General features: G+C 48.7%; 2 protein-coding genes across 4 annotated transcripts in view; one reads left to right on the top strand and one right to left on the bottom strand.

Annotated features, from left to right (window-relative positions):
• Nucleotides 1–10,573, top strand: part of LOC135817428 (probable 4-coumarate--CoA ligase 3) — a 23,664-nt gene extending 13,091 nt beyond the window's left edge. The window contains exon 3 of the mRNA XM_065330610.1: nucleotides 9,426–10,573. Coding sequence (XP_065186682.1) covers nucleotides 9,426–9,751 — 326 coding nt within the window. The 3' untranslated portion in view covers nucleotides 9,752–10,573. The remainder of the gene's footprint in view (nucleotides 1–9,425) is intronic.
• Nucleotides 9,732–19,385, bottom strand: part of LOC135817426 (mannosyl-oligosaccharide glucosidase-like) — a 27,607-nt gene continuing 17,953 nt past the window's right edge. The window contains exons 19-31 of one of the 3 annotated variants that reach the window (XM_065330608.1): nucleotides 17,910–17,990; nucleotides 17,509–17,580; nucleotides 16,695–16,766; nucleotides 16,168–16,297; nucleotides 15,571–15,656; nucleotides 15,039–15,111; nucleotides 14,637–14,712; nucleotides 13,758–13,866; nucleotides 13,166–13,225; nucleotides 12,153–12,295; nucleotides 11,659–11,746; nucleotides 10,226–10,318; nucleotides 9,732–10,189 (exon numbers count right to left, since the gene is read on the bottom strand). In XM_065330608.1, coding sequence (XP_065186680.1) covers nucleotides 10,256–10,318; nucleotides 11,659–11,746; nucleotides 12,153–12,295; nucleotides 13,166–13,225; nucleotides 13,758–13,866; nucleotides 14,637–14,712; nucleotides 15,039–15,111; nucleotides 15,571–15,656; nucleotides 16,168–16,297; nucleotides 16,695–16,766; nucleotides 17,509–17,580; nucleotides 17,910–17,990 — 1,053 coding nt within the window. In that variant the 3' untranslated portion in view covers nucleotides 9,732–10,189; nucleotides 10,226–10,255. Of the gene's footprint in view, nucleotides 10,319–11,658; nucleotides 11,747–12,152; nucleotides 12,296–13,165; nucleotides 13,226–13,757; nucleotides 13,867–14,636; nucleotides 14,713–15,038; nucleotides 15,112–15,570; nucleotides 15,657–16,167; nucleotides 16,298–16,694; nucleotides 16,767–17,508; nucleotides 17,581–17,909; nucleotides 17,991–19,385 lie in introns of all 3 variants that reach the window. The other 2 variants (XM_065330609.1, XM_065330607.1) reach the window with 2 other exon arrangements.

Here is a 19,385-nt window from a genome sequence, read left to right as displayed (position 1 = left end):
GGTAGGTCGTCATCGCAGGTCGGGTTAATCTGGGCCGTATACTGTGCAGGAGCGACTGGCACTTCAGGCGGCCGAATATACGGCTTGAGGCGGTTTACGTGGACCGTCAGCCGTTGGCCCTTGCTGGCGTCTTCGATGGTGGCAGTGACAGAGTCCAGCACCTTACGGACAACGAACGGGCCGGACCAGTAGCTGTGTAGTTTGGGCGACTTTCCTTTCGGGACGACGGGCGAGAAGACGGACACTTCAGCACCGACCTGGAGACGTGGCTTTGTGTGGACGGTGCCGTCATAACCCTTCTTCTGGCGACGGAGGGCGAGTGCATTCAACTGGCGGGCATTAGCAAAGGCTGTCTTAAGGGACGCTTCCAGTTGTTGGACATAGAGCGGGTAGTCCGGATGTGGGCGTGGAGGTGAACCGTACATGATGTCCAGAGGGAGCACCAGTTCTCGACCAAACATGAGACGGCTAGGAGTGTGCTGGGTGGAGGCATGCACGCAGGACCGGTACGCAAACATCGTCCGTTGCAGGTGTAAATCCCACTCCTGATGGTCGGTGACACAGGCGGAGAGCATCTTCTCAAGCGTACGATTGAAACGTTCTATCATGCCATCCGACTGTGGGTGATAGGCGGTTGTCCTGGTCTTGGTAATATCCAGCAGCTTACATACGGTCTGCATGAGTCGGGACTCGAATTGAGGGCCCTGGTCGGTATGGAGAGCGAGAGGTACACCGTAACGGCACACGAAGCCATCAACAAAGTAGCGGGCAACGGTGGAAGCAAGCATATCTGGCATGGCGAAAGCTTCCACCCACTTTGTGAAATAGTCGCCGATGACGAGGATGTACCGATTTTGGCGTGCCGTGGCGGGTAGCGGGCCCATGATGTCCATGGCAACACGCTGAAGCGGGAATGACGACTGTTGACTGCGGAGAGGAGCGGCAGGCTTTGGGACTGGGCCTTGGCGAGCTTGGCAAACTGGGCAGGCCCGAATAAACACTTCAATGTCCGAGGTCATTCCCGGCCAGTAGTAGCGCTGTCGAGCTTTGTCGGCCGTCTTCGTGATGCCGAGGTGAGCAGCAATAGCGTCAGTGTGGAGCGCAGTCAGGATGTCCTGGCGAATTGCAGATGGGACAATCAGCTGGTGAATTGGTTCGGCGGTCGTGTCATAGCGTCTGACGAGGAGGCCATCCTTGATCACTAGGCGGTCAATCTGTTGCCAGAGTTTGAGCAGAGATGGACTGGCGGTTTGAAGAGCAGGATCACCACGAAGCGGAGTGGTTGTCGACAGCCAGTTTAGCACGGCTGAAATGTCACGGTCAGCGGACTGGAGAGAGAGCATGTCGGGCGCCGCACCAGCAGCGCATTCCTGGGCAGTAACAACAGACACACAGACTGCGGGCAGACGAGAAAGAGCGTCTGCATTAGCATGTTTCGTACCAGGACGATGAACAATGTGATAATCAAAGATCGACAATCGCTCAATCCAGCGGGCAAGCATGCCATCAGGGGACTTGAAGGAGGCAAGCCAGACAAGAGCAGCATGATCGGTGCGGAGCGTGAATTTGGAACCCAGGAGATAATGCCGGAAAGATTCACAGAAATGAACTACTGCAAAGCACTCTCGATTGGTCGCAGTATAATTTTTCCGACTCTTGGACAGCGTAGCACTACCATATGCAATCACAACTTCACGACCCTGGTCATCTGCCTGAGAAAGAACCGCCCCGATTGCATAATCACTGGCATCGGTATCTAAGATAAATGCACGTGAAGAATCAGGATAGCCCAGGACAGGAGCAGAAAGGAGGCAAGACTTGAGCCTGTCAAAGGAAGACTGTGCCTCTGAAGACCAAACAAATGGCACATTCTTGTGAGTGAGACGGAGAAGAGGCTTAGCCACTGCAGAGAAATTCTGGATAAAGCGCCGATAATAGGAGACAAAACCCAAGAACTGTCTGACCTTAGTAGACGAATCAGGCGTTGGCCATTCACGAACGGCGGCGGTCTTCTGGCGATTGGGAGCAACACCCTCAGCACTGAACGTATGACCGAGGTACACGACTGAAGGCTGGAAAAGACGACACTTAGAAGGGCGGACCTTGAGGCCAGCCGACTTAAGACGCTCAAACACCGAACGAAGACGGGTCAGCTGAGTATTGAATGACTGGGCATGTACAATGATGTCATCAAGATAATCAAGGCATACATCGGGAATCAAACCCTGGAGCACAGTGGTCATGAGGCGTTGAAAAGTGGCAGGGGCATTGCAAAGACCAAATGGCATCACATTCCACTCATACAACCCAAATGGAGTAGCAAACGCAGCTTTAGCCTTGGACGAATTCTCCAGTTCAACCTGCCAGTAACCACTAGCCAGATCAAGTGTGGAAAAGAACCGTGCACCATTCATATGATCAATAGCGTCATCAACTCTGGGCATGGGGAAAGCATCTTTGCAGGTGACACCGTTCAACTTCCGATAATCAACACAAAGGCGGATACTATTATCAGGCTTACGTACAATGACGATGGGCGCGGCCCATGGACTGCTAGATGGGGTGATGATACCATCATCAAGGAGGCGGTCAACATGATCTCTGACTTCAGTCTGCTGATGAACTGGGAGCCGGCGAGGCGCCTGGCGAATAGGACGAGCGGTCCCAGTGTCGATGTTGTGTTGGACAACACCTGTGCGACCAACATCACCTGAATCTGTGGATATGCAACATGAAAACTCTTCCAACAACAGAGACACGGCAGAACGCTCAGAGTCACCCAAATGGGCCAGATCAAACAGAGAAGCAACAGAATCAACAGAGCTGTGGGTAGCATGAACAGGCAGGGCATCCGCCGGGGCAGATGACTCGGGATCAACAGAGCAAGGGCTAACAGTAGCTACCCAAGTGCCTTTCTTAAGAGTGACAGAGGCCTGGTGTGTACTAGCAGCACGGAGCGGAACAGGCTCAGCGAGGGGACCCGAAACAACACTGTAAGTAGCGGATATGTCAAACACCTCGTGAAGGTCAGGGCGGGGCTCAAGAAGAAAGTCACCGGTGGGAAGTGGTGCATCACAAGCAACAGGAAGAATGACTTGGGAAAAGGGCTGAATGCAAATACTCTCCGTTAAGCGGACACGACAGTTAGCGGGGAAGGGAGGTGGGGTATTGTTATCAAGGCGACAGGCATTGTTTGAAGCAGGCACAGGCTCAAAGGTAAGTCGACGGTTACTAGTGTCCAAGATACAGGCATGCAAATCAAGGAAATCCAACCCTAGGACAAGTTCTGGCTGGATATCAGCAACAAGGACGTCATGACGGAATGCACGGCCACCAACAGTAACAGACACAGACAGCTTACCCAACACAGAGACAGGGGAGCCATTAACGGATTGAAGTCGTGGAAGGGAAGACTTGCTCAAGGATAGGTGATCCGGCAGCCGAGAATACAACTGCATACTGACCATGGATACCGCAGAACCTGTGTCAATAAGAGCTACAGCAGACACATCCTCTGCAGAGGCAGGTACAGAGAATGAGGAGGCAGCATTGACAGAGGTAACATGCACAGGTGGTTGTACAGTCGGCAAGGAACACAAACCAGAAATCTCAGAGACAAGAGTAGAAAAGGGAAGGCGGAAGGCCTGAGGATTCGACCGGTACACACACCACAGAACGGGAGGACAACACAACAGCCAAGGAAACAAAATGCAGAAATGGATGCAACCCAGTGCAAACAGAGCGATGGCAACGAAGTCAAGAATATATACAAAATCACATCGGTCACTAACCGGAGCCCAAAAGGAGAAGACGGCTGGCGAACGTGGGCTCACCGTCGCAGCTGGCGCCAGTTTAACGGCTGGGAAGCCTGGCGTTGAGGAGCAGAGCGGCAGTCCCGGGCCAAATGACCGTCTCGCCCGCAGTTCCAGCACGATGTAGAAGGGCGAGGGCTGGGCGGCATGCGGCGGGGTGATGGCTCGTCACGCCGATGGTAGCCCGTGTCCCTGGTAGATCGGCGGGCAAGCTCCGTCTGGACAGACTGCAGTGCGGCCACGGTCTCCGCCAGGGCCTTCACTTGGTCGGCTAGAGCGTCCCTGATCGAAGATGGCTGCGCGGAACACGCGGGCAACGTTGGCGGGCGCTCCTCCGGGGCAGTCTCCGCGCGTTGGATTGCCTGATGTTGCATCGCGGCCCGAAGAGCGTCGTCTAGCGTGGCGGGGTTCAGCTCGCGGACCCGGATCCGCATGGCACGCGAATCCAGGCCCTGGACGAACTGGTCCTTTGCGAGGACATCCAAATCAGCAGGCTGCATGGCCGGGTAGGCAAGGCGTGCAGAGTGTCTTACGTTCTCGCAGAAGGAGCCCAGTGGTTGCTCCTTGGACTGGTGTGAGCCCTTGAAATTGGCGCGGTGTAGGTCCACGCGCTGGGCAGGCGCGAAACGGTCCTGGAGCGCCTGAATGAGAGCAGCGACTGGGCCCTGTCGGGTGGCCTGGGGCAGCGACTGGTAATAAAGCTGAGCCTCGTCGTTCAATGATATTGCCATGAACTGACTCTGCTCGGCGGGCGTCCAGGCATTGATGGTAGCCACTTGCTGAAAGTGGTTGAGCCACGTCGGCCAGCTGTCCGACAGCGAACCAGCAAATTTGTTTGGCATAATAGCGTGAGGAGGCACACGCGGGACGGCGGCAGGCGCAGCAGCAGCAGCACCAGCAGGAGCAGGTTGAGCCATGGTGACCGGAGCGCAGGTGGTGAACGAGATTCAGGACAAGAGGAACGAGGACCGCTAAGTGGACAGAGAAGCAAGCAAGTAGCGACCGAGACAGCAAGAGGACTAAAGAAGAAAGCACGTAGAGGACGAGCCACCGCTGCCACCAGTGTGATATCGGCGATATCAACAGTTCATGCACTCAAAGTCTCTCTCTCTAAACTACGATCACAATCAATGCTACGACACAGTCGCAGACTTTCACAGTTGAACTCGGGGTCGAGAGAGCCTAACTCTCGGGAACGTACTTCTCTTGGTCTGAATCACGGAAAGGCAAAGAATGATTGTGAACACTAGCAATTTATAGAGGAAGTTAGCTATCGGGGAGATCGATAAAACAGCGCAGCGGAGCAGGGAGAAGGATCGCTAGATCGAGATGGACAGCGTAGAGTACGGAATAGCTAGCCGGAGAACAGCGGGCTTTGCGGCAGTAAGATCGAGACTACGGGAAAAGACAGCGAGAACTAGCGGAAAGAATATCGAAGAGAAACAATGGAAACGTTATGTTTAGGTAGCGAATGAAGAAAGAGAAAGAGACGCCAGCGGTGTAACGGAATCCATAACTAATTGCTAAAGCAAGGGAGACAGTGTAGGAAAAGTGATATCTATTATTATGTGTGTGGACCAGACAGAGTGGCGGCAGGAGGAAGAATAAAATCTGTGAAGCATTCAGGCTATTGACTGTGGTGTGCAAAAAGCGTGTCTATCAGGCCGGCGTACAGGTTTCTATAGATGACAGGTCATGCATGCAAAGTGTCACGTGCTCCTACGCTACGGTGCGCCAATACTACACTACCACTTTAGCACTAAGTAAGTTGGAGAGCGATAGAGAGCGATAAAATGGAGCAGCGAGCCCACACAATGAGCGAGTGAACAAGGAGCTGCTCCGATCGCACGGCTCAATGAAACAAACTCTGAACTCAAGTTCTTGTTCAACCTGCGCAAAGCCCAGATTCGTATGATGATCACCATGCATTCTTTCAGGAAGTCTGCAGTCCGATGCGAGTCTCATGGCTAAAGAAAGTCGATTGGACTTGCTAGCCGCTGCCGTTCAGTGCTGGCAGGGGTATCCATTAGAGAAAATGGAATCAGTTTGGCTGTGCCTTTACTCCTCGTTTCGTGGAGTTCTGGATAGCGAAGATGAAACCAGGGAGTCGTAAAAATTAAAAATGTTTCACGACTCCCTGGTGGAAACGAGTAATCGCCATCGCGGCGGATCACGCAGCTTGAAAGCCAACTTACTTGAACGACGGCGACATCAAGGTCAGCGGAGTGTGATCAAAGAAGCCGAGGGAAGGCTGAAACGAGCGGAACAACGACTCGAGAGAGATGACGACTCGCGTGCAGCAGATGACGACGCGCGTGCAGCAGATGACGACAGCGACGCAGGTCAAAAATTGGTCTAGCGAAAGCGACGCAAACTGAACTCTCTGCTCATTCCGCCAACAGTGTCTCTTGTAAAGACGCTGTACATAGCCTGAATCACCTTCGTCCAGTGATTGGCAGTCGATACAAACTGTTCTTGACCTGTTCTAAGCGTTTTCATATCCATCAAAATCCATCACGAAGTTTTTGTTAACGGAGGAAGTACAATGATGTATCCTGTCGGGATGAGAATCTCGGCGCTTCAGGTCCTCGACACTCTGAGACTTGGCATTGCAGCCATTGTGGAAACAAGTACAATCGTCATTTGACGTCAATGGTCCTCGCTCTCGTTCTCCCCTGGCTTCCCTGGATGCAGAACTTACTGCTCCAGAATAGAGTTGAAGGCAATACTGATTGGTGTTCAGTTACTTCTACTGCGGCTGCAAGGACTGCAATTCAACAGCGGGCGTTACCGTGTGTGAATCGGCGTTATTGCTCTCCAAGCTAGGACTTTACCCAGATTGTGCCATCATGCAGGGATGTCTTGCTAAAGCTTGCACTGGTAGTCTGAGGCAAGAAGAGGTTCAATGCCAACTTTCTACATCGGAAAAGAAACGAGTAGTGACGGTGTTGGGCCCACTTGGCTGGTTTTATAATAAGGACCACATGGATGGACCTACTAACCCTCATCTACGAGTTGGTAGGTGAGGCGCTCAGCTTGGATTAGCACAAACTTAAGCGAGTACTACGACATTGTATGTAGGTGTATGGCAAAATTATACTGCCAATCTCTTGCTGTGCAGCAGCACCTTTGCTCGGTGTTTTTGGTTTTTGGACCGTCTACGCCTACGCCTCGATGTGTGCTGGAGTCCTTCATGACGTCTGCTTTGCTCCCGCCAATTGTGCATGGTTCAACACGTAACCATAGCTGTAATGCTGTTGGCAGTGTGGAGCCATGATGTACCGTAGTTCAGTTCTTAGCTGACCAGGCCAAGGATAATTGTTTTATTCCCGTAGCTATGCAAAAGACGTTACTTCAGTAACGTCTGGCGCTAGCCAGGGTCCACACAGCTTTAATTCCGTGTTTGTTTGTTTGTGCCACCGGCATGCCTGGCGCTATCCCGTACCTGTCCCGTACCGTACCATCAAGGACAGCATCGGCATGCCTGGCGCTATCCCGTACCTGTCCCGTTCCGTACCACCAAAGACAGCTGGCCACAATATTCAAATAGGGCTTTCAAATGCAAGATCATAACGTGAAGCGACTTGGAAGAATGAGTATGTATGCGAAGTGTATCGGGGGAATGCATGCCGGAGCAGGGCAATAGTGCGGGTTCGAATCGTTATATCTTGAAAATAAAATAGGAGAAATGAAAAAAATTCCCCTTTTTTTGCCTTGGTCAGCAAGGTGGCAGACGTTGTCGTAATACCCTCGAATGACAAGAGAGTTTATTTATTTCGCTCAGGGCCCTACGCTATGCTTTTTTGCCTAGCTCATCATGCATGTTATTCGAACTAATGGAAACTTTTTGCAATACAATGATGTAGCCGATCAGTTCGTTTTGGTATGGTCGGCCATTGTAGCCGTCATGGTCGACGTAGAACACTATAGCCAATCAATGGGAAAAAAAACATGTCCATCAGTTCTAATAACATGCATGAGTAGGCAAAAAAGCATAGCGTAGGGCCCTGAGCTTCCAAGCTCTCTCTCTCGTTATGCGCTGAATAGTCGATTACCACAGTACACGGAGTGTGCATGAAAGTCCACATCGACCTATGCTGCATAATACCATGCACTGCCAGAGTGACATGCACGTCTTGCTTCATTCATGCACTGATTAATAATAATATGAACAGGTCACATATTGGTTGCTCCAACGAGGAACACACGCTTCTTGCCACCACCCCACCAACTTCATGACTAATACCGTCGAAGACGCAACTTCTAAGGTCGCATATTGCCCGCATAAACAAATCATATGGAGGTCATGCATCTGTCAATGATCGTTAACCAGAGTTGCTTGTTGGTTGCGAGGTTGAGGCATTCCTGAATCGGCACATTCAGAGGCTTGAGGTGTTCTTTAATGTTGTCGACCCATCTCTTGTGGGATCGTCCATGGGGGCGCTTGATGTCCGAAGTATTGAGACATCCGCGCGAGCTTTCCTGCTCCAAGACACTGGTTGTGACCTAGCGATATTAATGCACTGATAACGGTATGAGTATAATGCCATGCATCAAACCTTAGGCTCAGTGCCAACCCACTATGCAGGCACTACGGCGATAGCAGGAGTGCTGCATGCATTTTTACCTGCTGCATGTGTGCCTTGGTCACAGTGGTGCAGTAAACTGACCATATGTAAACAGTGACCATGTGCATTAGACGTACCGCGTGATAGCGGCAGTGAGAGCTGCAGCAAATTCAGGCCGTGAGCCACTATGACCTAAACGAAGAAACCTTCCGGGGTTATTCTCCCTGTGTTCTACCATATCTTCCGGGGTGTTGGCCGCACTTGAAAACATATTCGCATCTGTGCGAGCATGCAGTGGAGTTAGCAGCAGATGAACTCGCTGAAAGTGTGCCATTGCAATGATATGTAGTGTTGGGATTTCTGAGTGTGGCCAGGCATGCAGGCATGCTTTCTCGCAATTATACAGCGCTGGGTAGCGCTGTAGCCAGTGCAGCCGTAACCGAAGTGCAGTGATTGCAAATTGCATGGCACCACTCCCAGGTGCAGTGATTACTCACTCAAATGGAGACAATTCCAATGCTTCTCTGGAGCTACATTGTGAGAGCAATACTTGCCAGCTGCATTTTGAAGACTGTTGTTTGAATGTCACTAACTTGAAAAGCAAACCTTGAATTTCAGTTGTGGCTCAAAAAGCCTATCACTAGTCTTGCTGATACTAGTCATGTGTGGGAGTTCGAATCGATTCAGGCGGGCCTTATTCAAAGTCCTTCCGACCAAAAATCCCTTCAATGAGAACTATTTCGGGGCAACAGACTGCTAAACCTTTTCCATACGCACTGTCCATGCCAAGAACATTTTCATTTGTGCCAGCTCGCTCTCGCTCTCTCTCTCTCTCTCTCTCTCGCTCTCTCTCTCTCTCTCTCGCTCTCTCTCTCTCGCGCTCTCGCTCTCTCTTTCTCTCTCTCTTTCTCTCTCTCTCTCTCTCTCTCTCTCGCTCTCTCTCGCTCTCTCTCTCTTGCGCTCTCTCTCTCTCGCTCTCTCTCGCTCTCGCTCTCTCGCTCTCTCTCTCTCTCTCTCTTTCTCTCGCTCTCTCTCTCTTTCTCAGGTTTCCAAGTTGCCCCAGCTGAGCTGGAAGCAGTACTACTACAGCACGATGGCATTGAGGACGTCGGTGTCACCGGCATCGCTGACCATCGCAGCGGGGAGGCTCCGCTGGCATTCGTAGTACGATCGTCCAGTCACGCAAACCTGACCGAGTCAGACGTGCAGGACTTTGTGGCCAGTCGCCTAGCCAAACACAAGCATCTTACGGGCGGCGTGCGCTTTGTTGACAGCATACCAAAAACCCTGAGTGGAAAGATCCTCCGCAGAGAGCTCAAGGAGATAGCTACAACAACCAGCAAGAAAAGTGTGCACCGTGTTCGGATTTGATCACGTGACGGGTTTCACTTAAAAGAATTGTTTGAAAGTAAGGTTAAAATTGAAGAGAATGCAAATTAATATTTTGCTGTATGTACATGGCAGAAAGTTCTATAGCCCAGTTCAAATGTTTCAAAAACGGTTACAGCGCAATAGCTTATTAGCTGGTTAACACCAAGATGATGCTATGAATTTCAGAACCGAAACGTACATGCTGCTGGACACTGATGTTGATGAACACAACTCATGTTTATGAAGACAGGGATTCAACCAACACTCAGCTTGCAGGTGTCAACCGCGTGTCGGGTTGCGTTTGATCTTCAGTAGCTATGTCCCGTGACGCCAATGATCGAGTATGATGATGATGATGATCTAACGATGATCATCATCATGACGGTTGATACGTGCAGCTACGCTCTCACTGCTGCTGTTCTTGATAGTGGCTGCTGCTGCATGGCTGCTGCATGGCTGCTGCATGGCTGCTGCATGGCTGCTGCATGGCTGCTTGTGTTGCTGTCAGTAAAGCTCACTCATTAGTAACACCACCAGGGCTGACCAGCCAGTAAAGGGCCGTGTTCCCTGCAACAATTATAGCAAGAGTGTGCACATTCAACATGTTCATCAATCCCTGGCAAAACCCACCATCCATCTTTGGTCTTCTGGTTACTTTTTTGGCCTTTTGTCACCATTATGTTCGTACTTCTTTCGCCTCAATTGATTTATGATTGATTACGAGTGTGCACATTATGAAATTGGTTTACTTAGTTGTCATTGACGACTATTATTTCTCACTTTGAATTGCCCCGTTTTGCATGACAATGGATCTAGCGGATTCATTGCAATTAAATTAGTGGTGAAACGAATGTCAAAACCCACTAGTCGAATATTCTTCAGCTTAACGAACGACGGAACGAATATTCTTTTGGTAACACAGATGTCATCACATGCCCTCCTCTCAGTCATTTGATGGATACTGTCAATACTAATGTATTATTAGGTATGACAAACGGTAGTGCCACGTAAAATGTACTGCCACATAAGGCTACTTCAAAGTGCATAAAATGTTATGTGCAACATTGGCAGTCCAGTATGGACACACATGTGCATGCATGCAGTACAAAGTCACCGGCAGGCTGTACGCACTGCACTGTACCGTGTTTGGCGTGCATGTATGTACAGGCATTGCATTCGAAGTGACGTAACGAATACTCGAATGTGAACGAATATTCGAATGTGACAAACCGAACGACTGTTCGAATATTCGAATATTCGTTTCACCACTACATTAAATCCATCCAAATTTTGTGATCCTGGGTCAGGAGCTGAGAACAGGCTGGGCAATGGGCTCAAAATCCAAACTTGAACCCTACGAGCAGGGTAAACGGAAAACGGAGGGGGGGGGGGCAAATTAAGGGCCGTGAAGGACCCACCGACCTGGAGTGATGCAGTGCACCACGGAAGCATCGGCTACGCATGAGCCAAATAGCCGCGAAAGACTGATGTCATAAAAAAGTTCACCCTGTGCAGCGGGATCGTCGAGTTGCACACTCTTGGTTATGTACTCTTGTTAGTGCCCATAAGCGGTTCCAGAATTCCCCTGACTCATCATTATGACTTCTTCCTATCTCTTGCATAACCTCTAAACTATAGTCCATTCATAAAAAGATGGGTCAAACTTTCAAACTTTGAACTCGGATGGCGAGCCAATTTAATTACGGTAAAAAAGGAGAAAAGAAAAACGGTTACGAGTTATGACTAACCGTTGGTGGACAGTTAGTCATAACTCGTAACATTTTGTCCTTTCTCCTTTTTTACCTTTCAAACTTTGTGAGTTTTTTTTAATCTTTTGCTCCCCATAGCCAGAGGTCGTCTTTTTAGGACGGAGTGTACATTAAAATAAAAGTCTGCTGCACTCTCACCTTTCCTTGTCCTGTCAAATCATCATACTGCTCCCAGATGAAGCCAGTTTGCTGGTATTGTTTGAAGATGTTGCTGATCAAGTTTTTCCTGAAAGATGGAGCACCGCACCACCAGCAAAGTAAGGAAATACTCAAGAAAACCGTTGCAAAAGGAAACTCTCACCAAGAGAAAATATCCGCAGACAATGTTATGTCACTTTACGGGGAAATGAAGGCGACAACAAGTACTCGTGCTCAATTGTATGCAGCCATGGGTCCAGCTGGCACGAGGAAAACATGGATGTGGCAAATGGGATTTCGGCCTTTGGCCTCTGGTTGGTGGATCTAATCTATCCTCCCCAATCGTTTAGGAGCCTCATCTAATGCCTGATCATGGGGCGGTGGCGACCCAGGGAAACGGAAAGGCGTTTCTTGACCGGCCCTGAACGCGAACCCGCGCAATTTATTTTATTTTATATTTCACAGGTACAGTGCTGGATGGCTTACACGCTTACCGTAACAGGCGATACAGTGCCCTTGCCTTGCGCTGGTGCGGGCCCTTCATCTGTCCATAGTGGTGCAGAGAGCGCACGCACAGGTAGTTGATGTTGATCCAGATGGCACCCCTCCAGTACGGCTTGTCATGCTCCGTGTTGTCCTGTGCACAGGCAAGTAACATTGAACACTGATACTATTGAGCTCCTTAAAAAATGCAACAATCTCTCTCTCCTCTTCTCCTCCATACGCTCTCAGCCGACTACTCTCTGTAGCCATTACACACACCGACAATTCAACGAAGGGGTTACGCTTAAAACATGATTCATTATTCACTAGACTTCTAGCAATGTGTTGGGCAGGTAACTCTGAGCTCCGTCGACGAGACCTAACAAGGTGGAAACCTGTAGCTGTCCACAGATTGAGTAGCAAGTAGAAGTGGAAATGACTGGTACACTCGAACAACACAACGCCGTACACTGTGAGCACCAACCAACCCTAGGTCCTCTGTTCAACTGAACAACAGTCCAGGCTTATCACACACATCACATGCAGTGCACTTTAGTTGAAGAAGGGGTACAACCAATACTTGTACACTGATACTCAGCACACTGCTCTGTATGGCAAAGTAATAGGAATTTGAAGATCGGTATTCATGATGCATTGAACGTGGAGTGATTTCCGGCAGAGATCACATCAGTGTAGAGGAGCCTATGCCAGCCATCTTACTACATTCTACAACACTGGCCAGGTTATTCAGAAATCTCTACACCTTGTGGTACAGAATATAAAGCAAGCTGTAGTGTGTAGTGTGTAGTGTGTAGTGTGACGAGTACAATGACTGTAACGAGGGGAACATGCAGAGGAGGACGGTGAAGATCATGAGAAACCGATTTCTTGCTCAGATTCGGTCGCATTAGAATGAATGGCCACGCTCTCGATGAAGGCACAACTCAATGAATTATCCAACAACAGTCTTCTGCAACCCGAGCAATTGCAAAAGCTATGAGAACTAATACAGTGTACTACTTACAGCAAGATAGAATGAGTCATTCCTGGCAACAGAACGCAGTCCAAAAGATGTCCACAAAAGCTGCAGTGAGAACACACATATGCCAGAGCAAAAATATACATGAAGGAAAGGCGTGTGAGAAGGTACATTCACTTCTAAACGTGATTTTCACACCAGCGTCGAATCCACACAGCTGCAGTAGCAGTCATCGCACAGCCAGCTGAAAACAAAAACAGATTTCCATACCACGTTGATCTAATCCAAGAATGCCTCCCTTTTCTGCGCATTCATCTTCGCAAAACACAGCCACCCAGCCAGGTCTCCACATCAAGATGCAGTTGCTAGGTGACAGCAGTAGCCACCGGAAATATGGGCTCTACCATAGCATAGTACAACAGTGTATTTCACACAACAGAGTGCACACGTTAGCAATAACATTCACTTTTCTAATTGTCCGCAAACTCCAACACATTTAGAAAACTTCACTTCTCAACTCCAAACTCCAAAAACGGTCCCTTCACTGCGATGTAATGTACATGTAAATTTGAATTTGAATCGCAGTGAAGAGACCGGTTTTGGAGTTGAGAAGTGAAGTTTCCTAAACAACATTCACCTTTGTGTTATTCAGCCTGTCCAGAATCACACCCAGCTGAGGGGAGCTAGGCTCCAGGATCTCCAGAATCAACGGGAACAGGTTGACGTAGCCAAACACTGGAACAAACCTGGAGACAGAAATAAAAGTAGACAAGACAGCTCAACGCATACGGCACACGTCTCTCAGAAAGAATACGCATGTCACCATGTTTTGCCCGATCCGGTATAACAGTTGGCATTACACTGGTGCAGTAAAGAAATCAACAACCACCGCTGTGTGGACTGCACCAGCTACTAAGCACCGGAAAGAACTACATGTAGAGCAACACCCCGACAGGGTTCACGTACGGGATTAAAAAAAAACTTCCACAGAGATTATCAGAGAATGTCAGTCATTCTCGATGGCCATACTGTGAACACCTTAACAAAAGAATTATGGGAGAATGTAATTGACCAAAATATTGCCATACCGTACTCGCGCGATTAGTGCCCCTGGGGTACTATTTTGTTCAATGTCCATCACAGATGGGGCACACTATTCAAGAGAGGGCACTATTTTTGCAATGCTGGTACATTTACGTCGTCCGGCATAAAAACAAAGAAGGCAAAGAAAAACAAAGCCTGAAGTTTGCTGTAAACTATCACTACTCAAGAGAAATTGCAACAAGAGCACCCCCCCCCCCCTCCATTCAGGCTTTGGCAGCCCTCTTTGAAAATCAAAAATGCCATTCTAATATGCACGGATCACTTTCTGGTTCATTGTTACAATTAAATAAAAAATGGCAATAGGCCTACATTACCATGATGGCGTACACCACGGTGTAACGCAGATTTGCACAATTGAATCATGCACAAACTCATCCTGCCAACCCTCTCCAATTTCACGTTGGCTACTCACTTGTTCTTGGGTGCACCAGTCACCTTGCGCACCATCTTACGAACAACACGAGGAGTACGATTTGACCGCTGCTTGCCTGAATGAGACAAGCCAGAAGATAGACAGGCAGGAAAGTCATATCCACCACAGGTATGTAAACACAAGATGCAGGCAGTGGACGCTCCGAAATTACGACAGTACCCGTAACAACAGCACAAAAGAAAGGACAACGGCAGAAACGAGATAGAGATACAGAGATAGAGACAGAGAGATGATAGAAATAAAGATATATAGATAGATAGATAGATAGATAGAGAGAGAGAGAGAGAGAGAGAGAGAGAGAGAGAGAGAGAGAGAGAGAGAGAGAGAGAGAGAGAGAGAGAGAGAGAGAGAGAGAGAGAGAGAATGATAGGGAAGACTCACCTGAATCTGGCAAGGTTTCTCTTTGCCAAATCAGTTTAGTTTGTGACACATGTTTCCCGTAATCACAGTAACTCTACACGCGCACACACACACACACACACACACACACACACACACACACACACACACACACACACACACACATAGCACCGCAAGAAAGCACACAGCAGGATATAATATACGGCTACTTGTACAGTCTATCCACAATGCACTGCTATATAGCAGACACAACGGAGTTAAGGCTAACATGAAGTAAGGAAGGAGTCTGTTGACCCTTTGAGCTTGGTCTGCCCCAGCGACATAGCCACCCTGCGTGGCCTCTACCATTAATTGTCCCTGCTCTTACCTGCTTCTTTTCCTTCACAATTCATTGGTAGGGTTGTGTTTGACGTAAAAATAAATATAACAAAGTCTCTAAAAACAGAGAGGTTCCAGGCTGTCCAATACAGTGCTCAATACCGAAAGGCAGCGCTAGTTCAAACAATAATAAGAGGATGAAAGAAATATTTAAAAAAATCTGTCTCTCTCTCACCCTGTGTTTCTCACACCAGTGTAGCTTATTCAGCATGTCATTGGCTGACAGATCCACATGCAGTTTCTGATACGCCTCGGATGGCTCTGCAGGGACAACAACCGGCCATGCGCATTGGTACAGAATTCAAGATTGAGTAAAGCATAAAAACTTACAAACACATGAAAGTTGCGTAACACGAAGTCGAGAACTATGACTCTGCCAATTTTAGATTTGAGAGACAAAATGGCACATGGATTCTACATACAGTTGGTGGGCAGATTTTGCAAAACCGAACGCAATGAAAGTTCTCATAAGCCAGCTTCACGAGTTGCTCAACCACTTCAAGAGCAACATCTTGCTTTGGGTTGTGCAATGTGAAGCATGCAGAATACAGGAGCACATCAACTCATCACATAATATCATGTACTTCTTATCTAGCCGATGACCGCTGGAACTCAGTTCCGGCATCGGTCCGCCTTGCTGCTTCACCAAGTCAATTTCGTATCGCAATCCTAGATTGGCTAGGGTACAGCGTAAGGCGACCATAGGTCTGTGGGGACTGCCCTAGAGAAATATGAATAAATACTATACTATACTACTATACTACTTGCTTACCACCAATGACCGTGGAGATATTCGCCATGATACCGGCAGCCAGAGCCATCCAGCATCGCAAGTCAACATGACGCTCATCCTCCGTCGGGTGACTACTGCGCGGGAAATCGTCAAGACCAGATGTCAAGGTCTGCACACACAAACACACGTACACACACACGTACACATGTACACACACACACACACACACACACACACACACACACACACACACCACACACACACACACACACACACACACACACACACACACACGCACACACACACATGCACACACACACACACACACACATCAACAATAGGAACAGTAGCATAGCATATGATGGCACAAAGCTCATCCGTAGCGATTCTACTTCATTCTGCTTCCTCAACTCAACACTCAACACGGTCTCTTCGCTGCATACGCCACTAAAATTAATGTGTTCTACAATGTACTTCATTCATCGGAAGATAAATTCCACTTGCTGTAAAGAACATCTACTGAAGTGTTTTTGCGCTTATCTTGAGCAAAGAGACCCAAACCTCACCTTCGGATTCAGCTCCATGTCTGTGGTGGCATTGCGCCCTCGCCAGCGATAGGAGAGCGGTACTGGACCAGCCTACAAGCCACAGCAGAGTACAGATAGAATCACACGTGCACGTGAATGGACACGCACGCACATGCACACACACAAACACACACACACATACACATACACATGCACACACACACACACACACACACACACACACACACACACACACACACACACACACACACGTGCACACAGACATAAAGACACAGTCAGTATGTAAGTAGAATCATCGCACATTTTTCTAACAAATTGGACATTCATTCATGTATTACAGAGGCATGCTACTTCCTCTGTGAATGGTCTGTAAACAATCAAAAAGGGCATCTAGAAGATGGTAGGAACCAATCACACAACAAAGAACAAAGCAAACAACAAAAGGAGCACAATGGAAATATCGAATCATTGTTACAACCAGGGCAAGTTAGACAATATGCAAAAGAAGAAGTGATAGCCGGGGTAAAACAAGGCCCACGCACATTAACGACAATTCGCGAATAACGACAGAATTTCCATTCCCAGAGCAAAGTCCCATCCCATTGTAATACATAATAATGAGACTTCGGGTATAACGACACTTCGCGAATAAGGACACCTTTTTGATGCCCCGCCGAGTGTCGTTATACGCGAAGTTGACTGTACATTTGTATCTAGTCTACGATGCTTCACCATCTTCTACATACTTCCAAGTACAGCCGTGGAGTAAGTAAAAACCAGAACTCTGCTCGTCGAGAAACGAATTTGTGTGCGCTGTGTGCGTTCCACTGACCTGTGTGACGTTGAACCACTCAAACCACTTGCTTAGTCTCGGGTACAGGTGTTGCAAGAACTCCTTGTCAACCTACAGGCACCATGAAGCATTACGAACACAAACAACAGGAACGAGGATGGCATTCATGGCCAACACACCCAATACTACTTGCAAGGTGCAACACGGCAATATACTTCCCAGCAGCAGCAGCGGTGTGGCGACAGCAGCAGTGACAGTAGCAGCAGCAGCAGCAGAGTAGACAATAACGTCGGCAGTAGCGAAAGCAACAGCAGCGGCAATCAAGCTGACCAGACATACCAGCCAGGACCGTATGTGTACACGACGGCAGAGTTGAGCAGAACATGAGCGAAGCAGAGCATGGCATACAGCACTTCTGAGCACAGGCAAGCTTCTCTTACCTGGTCGTTTCTCAATAGAGACTGGATACTGAGAAAGAATGTCGGTGGATTGGCATTCTCATTATGCTGCACAACAAACTCCTGGTCAGAGACGGGCAAAATAGGACGAGAACAAAACCAACAAGAGACAACAAACAGTCAACATGCAGGCCCGGAGCCAGCTCCTGGGGGGTGGTACGGCCCCAGGTCGGCTACGGGACCGACTATTTCCACATGCCCAATTTCAAAATCCTGGGAGGATACATCTCTACCTCTATGCATTGTCTGTTTGTTTCAGCTGCACACTTCCTCTAGCAACAGAGATGTCAGCTAGCACAGTAGACTCCACTGGACAGGAAGAACAGTTGAGGCTGAGGTAGAGACTCTAGGAAGGAGTGTATGAGGATAGCTTATTACTGGTGCTTCCAGATAATCAAGTGCGCAGTGAGCAGCCCATGAACGCTGGAGTTGGTGAAAACTGGTACGGCCATGGCCGCACCAGCCGTACCAGTGGCGCCGGCCCTGACATGGGGCACTACATTCTCATACCTCCATGTCTGTTCATTTGTAATCGCATTCTGGAGTAAAGGTGATCCCAGTAAGAAAACCTCTCAAGTCTCCGAAATCCCACGCTGTGGCAACTGAGACCCGCGTACACACCAGGCGTGCAAGGCTAAGGGGCCGGTCACACTGAGGGAAAATTTGAAAAAAAATCCGTGGTTACCATGGATATTTGCCGAGCGGGAATTTTGAGATTAATAATCCACTCGATGAAAATCACCTCGAGGCTCCGCTTTTCCGCAGAAGATTTTCATCCTTCCTGTTTCATCCTGTTTTTATCCGCAGCTTTGAGGTGCCTTCTTTGAGTTTCCTACATTTGACAAATTCCTACATTTGACAAATTGTTGTAGTTGTTACATGTTTCATGAAGTGGAGCGATACCCTAGAAGCTGTTCTGATGCAGCTCTGGCACAAGAGCGAGTCAAACTGCCAAAAAAGAATGGTGACGAAAAAGACCCAGCTCGGGTGGGTATCGGACCAGGGTATCGGACAAGCTGGCTCCGTACTTGGCTCCAAAGAGAGAATGCGTCATCGTCACCAACAGAATCACAGTCTGGCCATGGATTGAGCAAGTAGTTACAGGCTGACAGTGTACTTCTCCACCTGATCGAAGCCATCATGATGCTGTAGTTTACAGCTGTTTCCCCTCAGCCACTAGGATAGGATAGGACACCATAGGATACCAACTACATCCAAGATGGAACAGATTCCACCTGGGAGCGCTCCAGAAGTGTGTCAAGATAGGATTGGGCACTGCCCGCCCACAATACACACTTCCGCTGAATCGCTCCGCCCAGCAACACGTCAAGCAGTTACAGAATGAAATTTCCAGAGCAACATGTAGGTATTCACACAGAAGTCTCCACACAGAAGTGACTGAGAAGTCTTCACGTTTTCCCCCCAAGGTCACAAGAATGGAAGGCAGGCAGTGTTCAC

Source organism: Sycon ciliatum, chromosome 5 (assembly GCF_964019385.1).
Source record: "Sycon ciliatum chromosome 5, ocSycCili1.1, whole genome shotgun sequence".
NCBI classification, from domain to species: Eukaryota; Metazoa; Porifera; class Calcarea; order Leucosolenida; family Sycettidae; genus Sycon; species Sycon ciliatum.
Note: the sequence above shows the minus strand (reverse complement) of the source record. Positions and strands in the feature narration are given on the sequence as shown.